This window comes from Plectropomus leopardus, chromosome 3 (genome assembly GCF_008729295.1).
Source record: "Plectropomus leopardus isolate mb chromosome 3, YSFRI_Pleo_2.0, whole genome shotgun sequence".
Taxonomy (NCBI): domain Eukaryota; kingdom Metazoa; phylum Chordata; class Actinopteri; order Perciformes; family Serranidae; genus Plectropomus; species Plectropomus leopardus.
The window spans coordinates 24,452,313-24,460,424 of record NC_056465.1 but is presented as its reverse complement, the minus strand read 5'-3'; the positions used below and the strand labels follow the sequence as shown (position 1 = coordinate 24,460,424).

General features: G+C 41.2%; 1 protein-coding gene across 1 annotated transcript; it reads right to left on the bottom strand.

Moving 5' to 3' along the window:
• Positions 1-328: 328 nt before the first annotated feature.
• On the bottom strand, positions 329-5,573 carry LOC121937861 (C2 calcium-dependent domain-containing protein 4C). The gene is made up of 2 exons (XM_042481162.1): positions 5,326-5,573; positions 329-4,451 (listed from the first exon to the last, which is right to left on the bottom strand). The coding sequence occupies exon 2, from the start codon at positions 4,392-4,394 to the stop codon at positions 3,150-3,152; it is 1,245 nt and encodes a 414-aa protein (XP_042337096.1). The 5' UTR covers positions 4,395-4,451; positions 5,326-5,573; the 3' UTR covers positions 329-3,149.
• Between the last annotated feature and the right edge of the window lie 2,539 nt (positions 5,574-8,112).

Here is an 8,112-nt window from a genome sequence, read left to right as displayed (position 1 = left end):
AAGTAAGATCAGCATGTGAGATTACAGTGTATTATTGTTTTTCTTGTTGCTTTGTTTTCTTTCTTTCTGTCTTTCTTTTTTTTTGCCTCCTTCCCCACAGGGCTTCATAGAAACAGACATAATTAAAATGCCTCTCATCAGCACTTCTCACTCGCTGCTGGTGCATAATTGGCATTTCGCTGACAAATGTAGAAACTATCTATACAGTACAAACCCAACACGTTTCAAACCATTTAAAAGCATTTTACAAAATACTACATGTACATAGAAAAACAACAACTTTGGACAAAATGTCATGCTAATCAAAACACACACTCTCTCTCTCTCTCACACACACACTCACAAACAGTACATCGTAAGGCTTTGGGGTTTCATAAAACTTTGAGCACATCATGCAAACACCAGTGACATATTGGTGCCATGCAACTGGTTCTCTGCACTGTGACTCGAGTGCTCTGTTCTTCTCATATGAGACATTTAATACATTTGCATGCACACAATCACGGTATTTGTCCACTGCCAATAATACTAGGCAGCAGCCTGGTTGCATAAACTGACGACTGTTGAATTCTGTTTACATGACGGACGTGTTTCATTTACACAGTAAAAAAGTGGGACTTTTCATCACCTTTTTTTCTCATCCCACTGCTAAGAAAATTAACCAAAAAGAAGGGAAAGCTGTAAAATCCTGCCCTTCAGGTGCTACTTTAAGACAGAAATAGAGAAATATCTGATGTTTGACTAAAGCTGAAAGGCTGTGACTATAAACTCCTAAACTCAGCCTCTCAGTTGCTCTCGCTGTTGAGAATCTGTGCAGAATAACTGTGACGGCGTCGCCAACCAGTCTGAATGCAGAGTGAAGATGTGGCGAGAGCTTGTTGCCTGGTTGCACAAGATTTAATCAAGGTGCCCACACTGGAGCATGTGTGACGTGCACACAGGTCCTTCATAAAGCTCATGAGATTTCAACCAAACAGAAATTAAGTATCTATAAATAAAGGAAGGGATTTTCTCATATATCCTGCAAACACTTTTATCTTCTCCACATTCATTGATTCAGCGAGTTCGATTTCATGCAGTTAAAGATAGAACTGGTGGCTACTGAAGACATTAAAAACCATGTACCTCACATTGCATGAATTTATAATTTCATTTTAAAGTCTTTTTTTTTAAAGTGCAGGAAGAATATTTCGACCTGTTTCCAACGAGAGTCGTAGTAGTACTCTATATCATGCAACAACTTGAGCCACAATGCACTTTAAACCTGCGGCTGCCATTTTTTAATTGATATTTCATTTCATGTTCTCATTATTATCACCATTTACGGTCAGAGTTATTTGTCACTGTTTTATTTTGTCATTATTTGTGGTTTTTACCTTGTTTTTATCTTGACTTTATGTTGTAACTTTCATTTCATGTTTTATTATGTTTGTGCGTAGCTGTCAGCCTGAGAGGAACCAAACATTTATTTGTCATTGTACATCTACGATGACAAAGTGTTAAAATGTTTAAAAAATTGATTTGCATAAAAAACAGGTTCAAACATTCTTGCTGCACAGGCAGATTTTTACAATTTGTTCAAAGAAAAATAGACTTTAAAGGGGCCCCGTGGAGTTTTTGACCACCAGTAGCGCTGTGGAGTAATTATTGTGTGAGGTTTGTTTTGTGCACACGATGCCGCAGTTTACATCCTGTGTAAATTTCTGTGTGTTTCTTACTGAACTATGCTACATCGCCTCTACAATCTCTGGTGTAACTGCTCAGTTTCGTCTGTATCTAACAGCACAAATACGGACAAAATGGACACAGAGTACGGACAGAGGACTGCGTACGTCTGTGTATGTTAAGTTGAGTTTAAATGAGCCCTAAGGCCCTGTCTACTATTATACAGATATCTTTGAAAATGTATATTTTTCTTTATGTTTTGACCTCTCATCCAAACACGAACAGAGTTTTGGGAGGAGGTGAAACGTCAAATGTCATGTGGACAGAGAGGGGAAAAAAATCTGATTTAAAATATCTGTATACATGTAGACAAAGCCTGAATGTTTGTTAGTTTACAAGCAGGGTTTGGGTGTCTACGTTGGTTAGGTTGTCTCTTTTTGTTGTTGTGTTCTCCTTCTTTTTTTCTATCATGTTTTTTTTTAAATAAATCCTAAAAGAGAATGGTGTCTGTATTAGTTTCGTAAATGCACTTATTATCTTCATATTGCATTTGTATATTTACCAATAATTTCTATTTGTATATATTTGCTAATGCATTGTGCAAATGTATTTCAATAAAATGCTTTAAATAGAAAACTCCATGGGGAACCTTTAACTTTAATGTTACTTTAATTTAAAAAAAAATTACAAAACCTTTTTGTGGCACACAAATCTTACCGGAGTTCTACTTTCTTAGTATACAGAAATACACTGACATTATCAGATCATATGACTTTCCTTTTTTTAATTCTATTTTTATCATGTGCATGTAAATGTGACTATTGTCGCTGCTCTGTTTGTCCCTCACTCTCCCCCATAGGAGGTGGGGCCATGGCAACTGGGATGAAAGGGTCATTTGCACCTCAGGATGTAGTGCTGCTTCAAAGCTCCAATTCACAAAAGCATCTTTGTGCTGAACGCACACTGCAGCTGATGCAGAATCACATCCTGTGCTGCTGTGGATTCAGATCATATTACAATAATAAAACCATGCCGCACATGACCAAGGACACCGAGACGGTCTGGTGCACAGGTGTCGTCCAACCTTTGAACCAGAAATGGCTCAGGAAGTTGGCAGGGAGATACGTGCTGAAAAAAACCCTTTCATCTGTCAAATCATCTGTTGCTGTCAAGACTGGCCGGGTCTAATGAGCATTCATTATTTGAATGAAGGAACTGGGCAAACTTTGACCATCATAAATCCTTCATCAATCAACAGGTTCATTTTCTGAGCTCGACAGTGTTTTCAGATCTTAGAAGAAAGCTCCTCTTTCCCTCTGGGAGTATATTTCAATTACTGGAAACCCTTCCTTATTCTCGCCCTTCATCATAATGTTCACTGTTTTCATCTAGTGGATGAAAAAGGGCAGTTGAATAGAAACCAGTGCAAACATCTAATTAAAGTGTCCTTGTTTTTGCCTCTTTGATCTCCAGGTCCCACGACTTTAAACTCCCGAGAGCAGCTTTGTCAGAGGCACCTCTCGCTCTCCCAGCAGGTTGTCCCTCTTGAGGCTTGTGCCTTTGTTCACCACCTTGAACTTCACCGACAGGTTCTTCACCTGCACCGAGCTTATCGAGTCAAAGAAGAAGTCCTCGTTGAAGACCGGGTTGCGGCTGTTCTTGATGATGTTGCTCCTTTGCTTCTGCAGCTTGCCCGGGTTCAGGTAGACGGACACGCAGCAGTTGATGCTCTTGATGTCAAAGTGCTTGTCGTAAAGACTCTCCGCTGCCAGGACGCGGATGAGCAGGCGGGACGTGCTGGAGTCGTAGTTGGCGCTGATCCTCACCGACCCACCTTTGTGCAGGTTGATGGTGTGCTCCCGAGTGAGCCCGTGGTCTGACGCACCAGCGCCGTGGCAGGAGGGGACGTGAAGCCGTCGCTGAATGTTGGGGCTGGGTTCGGCTGAGCTGCACTCGTCTGTGGAGAGGGAGCTGTGGCGAGCAAACGTCCGCTTGGCTTTGACGACTTTGGCCTGCGTCTCGTGGGTGAAGATCTTGAGCAGGGAGGCGGAGCGGGAGAGCAGTGGAGAGCTAAAGGGAGAGGATTCGGCCGAGGAGCAGGTGTCACTCTCCCCTCCACTGAAGTACCGATACGGATTTATGTGAGAAGTGTTGCAGTCAGCTGGGTTCAGGTGGTTCCCCCCTTCACTGCTTCTCCCCTGGATCTTTCTCTGGGTGTTCGGGGAGGTGATGGGACTGGTGAGCTCGCAGTGGAACAGGGACTCTTTACGGCGAGTGTGTGGGCTCTCCTTTAGAGTCGCAAAACCATAAGGTGTTTGAGTCTTGGGCACATAAGGCAGGGACATTGCCGTCTGCGACTGGGGGTCTGCATTGGTGTCTCCGACATCATCAGCACTCTCTATCTGTATGATGTGACGGTTCGCTGCTCTCAGCAAATTCTTAGTGTCTCCTGCGAGCTTGGCCACCAGGCGCGGACTTCTTGGGCTGCTGATCTTCTTCCCACTGCCGATTGTTTGCTCTGAAGTCGAGGGTTGCAGTCCTTCTTTGGGCTTTACGTTAGGAATCTCAGGTTCTGGGGGTCCAGTGACTAGCTTCGGAGGAATGAAGAAGTCTGGGATCTTGTCGGGGGTGAGGACGTTGCTGTAGGCGACACCTTTCTTGTCTCCGTTTTCTCCCTGACGCAGCACGCCGGTCTCCACCGACCCGCGGATCTTATCCAGAACCCACATGGTCCCACCAGGCAGTGGGATGTGTGGGCTGTGTGGAGTCAAGGTAGTCAGGTGTGTCTGAAATTAATAACACACAGAGGGGGAGATGCAAATGATCAGAGGATGGTAACTCCTGAGGGAGCAGAGAGATAAAAATAAAACCAAGGTGTTGCTCTGATGATGCAGACTATGATGAAACTTGAAGTACTTAAAGGATGGAGACAGAATAAACAGAAAATATTGCAGTTTGCTCAATCCAAGTTTAATTTAGGGAGCCACACATGGTGCGGAGTAAAAGCTCTGGCAACGATACTATAGCTTGAAAGAAGGCTTTGTTTGAAGAACTGCTTGTTTTAGGAAAGGGGACCTAACAGAAAACATGTCTCAACAGGCAGAAATGTGAAGTCTTTGAACAGACAAATGTTACAAAATCAATCAAAATTCAACTATATTACAACATTTGCATGGTTTTACACAGATTTACAGGTAGTTTAAATAGAATAAGTCTAGGAATAAACAAGTTGCAATCTTTATTTAATCATTTATCAGCATTGTATTAAAATAAAATGTGTGCTCCCCCTTTGTTTGCATGCATTTTAAATTACAAAAAAAAAAAAAAAAAATCAAATTTACTTCTGGCTTCCCCTTGTGCTAAAAAAATATAAAAACTACAAGGAACGTCATAAAAAATATTTTTTAGACGATTTTGCCAAATTAAAATATATTAATATTCCTAAAATGATCTTTCTGCTTCTGCATATCAAATGAATGAATTAGTTTTAAGCAAAAAAAAAAAAGTTGAAATATAAAAGTTACTAACGAAAATTCCTTGCAACAGGTGCAAGGCTTCCTCCAACTGCGCACCACTCCGTTTTCCAAACAAAAAAAAAAACATCATAAAGGGTTTAACACACTGCTCCTGTCTGCAGAAATGTATAAATAACATACTCACAGCACTACAGAAAGACACACGCTCGTCTTTGTCCCCTCACTCCGGCAGTAACAGGTGTTTTCTCCCCGGGTAAGCCTGTGCGCTCCGCGGCGCTGCTCTGCGCCCTCACACGGTCTCAGCTCCGGAGCGCCTGCAGTGCGCTTTATAGACGGCTCCGGGCTGCAGCTGACCAATAAGATCAACCTGTGCGTTTCCGTGTTTCCCAGCAGAACCAACTGGAAAACACACTGGTTACATATCAGAGGTAGAGGAAGCTGACAGGTGGCTGTAATGTTTTTAACCTGTAGCGACTGCTCCAAATCATGATGTTTTAGGGACTGTTCTGTATTTATAAGAGGGGAGGGGAGGATGCAAAACGGGGGAGGCAATTTTTTTAGGCACTGGGGAGGGAGTTTTTTTGTTTAGGAGTGGACATACAACTTTAAATGGTCTTTTGGATTTATTTTAAACGCGCGCAAGTTGGTTTAAACCTTTGAAACCAGGAGTGACAACACTTTTCTTGTGCTGCTTTCAGATGCCCTTCACAAGTATTTAAAGCACTGGACTGTGATAACATTGGTGAGGTTTTTTTTTTAGGAAAAAGGCAAGAAAAGTAGCAGATTTAGAAAATTATTGTTTTTTAATGTCTTGGGGAAAAACGAAAAAAAGCTAGGAAAAAACCATATTTATAATTACCACTATATATTTGAAATTATATTACAGTATTCTTATACGTATTAAAGCACTCATTCTTAGTCATGTTTAACTTTTAAGACTTTCTTTTTTTTTTTTTTTTTACTTTTTTCTTTTTATTGATTTTCAGGCAATTTTCTTGACATAAACTGTGAAATATGGTTATTCATGGTGGAAGGAGGGTCATGCATTTCTCCCAGTCACTTAGGGAAGCTCGGGGCAAAATATTTGTGGCTCTGGAGATATTCATGATATTAAAAAGAAAAAAAGAAAGAAAAAACACAGTCCCAGCCCAGTGCCCCCCGACTTACAGAAATGTTTGCTTTGCATGTACTCAGTCTCATAATTTGGGTATAAAATCTCACAGTTACTCTGCTTTACTCATCTGGTTGTCCCCAGGGTTAAAAACAGTTAATTGATTTCACTCTGTTGCGTCAATCGTTGGGTCTAACGTCACTCTTTCTCTGAAATCAAGCTTTCGACCGAGAAAAAAGACGTGACACTTTGTTCCTGCGGCTCAAGCCTCATCAGAAAAGAGGCAAATTTGTTTTTTCCCCACTTGCACCGACAGCACAGAGCTTTTGTGTGTCAGTTAATAAATCATCAAATAAAATAAGATTGTTTGACCTGGAAAAGCGCACGCAGCTGAGCAGACAATACTGCACGGTGGAGCACATGCACCTGTGTGCTTAAATTCGATTTGCAGCTTCTCCTGTTTTTTTTCTTTTCTTTTTTCTGTCTTCGGGTTTCAACCGACTGATCAGTTTCCCTGGAAACTTTGCTATGGCAACAAATACATTTTCCTGTCTAAAATAAGGAGGGCCCCACTGACTTCATTGATCTGCAGGACAAAAAAGCACTTTATTTGTCCAGATTGCTTGGATTTTTGAGTCAACTGCCATGTAACCCTGTGGACTGAGAGGGACACAGCGGCTGCTTTATCAGAGATCAGTTGCTCGGAGCCAATAGCTGCGCTGCATTGACTTGACAATAAGGGATTTAAAAATGTCCTGATTTCAGCTGTGAGAGTCAATAGCTGGTGACAGCGAGGACAGAAGCTTTACAAACAGCTGATAAAAACAGTTAATGTGAAAAGCCCTGGGAAAGGCGTCAGCGCTGCCTGTCTCTGCTTCACTGAGATGGAGAACTAGATGAATTTATCTTACTTATGTTCTCTATTGTCTCCTAAAACTATCTGGAGTTGCAACTTTTGGTCACATGGACTGTTTTTTAATGTTCTTTCTCGAGCCTGCACTGTCTATGGTGAAAGTGCTTTTAGAGTTTTTGCACCGTCATCTAGGTGTCTGCTGCAGAGTCACCTTAGACTAGACTCTATTATCAGTCTGGGAGGTTTTCAAAACAGCATTAAGGATCTTTTGAACACTGAATGCACATGTTCGGTCTCCAAACGCTGCTAATTGGCTGTTTGTTTTACGTTTGCTGCTTGTTGCTTATGTGTGACTTTTTTATTGCTCTTTGTTACTTTTGCTGTTGTGTTTTTAGTCTGTTTGTTCTTAAATGAGAAGTTCCTCATGCTGCTGTCTCGGACAAGACTGCATTGGAAAATGAGATTCTGAATCTCAATGGGACTATTCCTGGTTAAATTAAGATTAAATGAAAATAGAGTAAAATTTCAGCCTTTTTCAAAGCCCAGCTGATGTAGAGAACTTTTACTTCCGATGAATCTTTATTTGGACCAATAAAAGAATAACTCTGTGAGTTTCAGTTAACCTTATCAGTATTATCTGATCAGTATCATGGTATAATGATATACCAGGTAATTTAGAAATACCAATGGTATGTTTTTCAACACCGTTCTAAATACAGGTGCTCCTTTTTCTATTATACTTATTGGTGTGGTGCACAGCACGCACCACTAAAGCTCAGTCTCCAGTCTCTACTGGTGGAGCAGTCAACTGAGCTGAAAGACACCTCGTGGTGTAAGGAGAAGTTAAAGGACTGTAAACAGCTGGCGGCTAGAAACGGCAGAGAGAGACCGTGGGGAAAAACGGCATGTTTTTTTTTTTTTTTTTACATCTAACTTGGTTAATTAAGGATTTATTTCAACCAAACCGTAGGTGGGGATTGTTAGAACAGTGGACTTACTAACTAGAT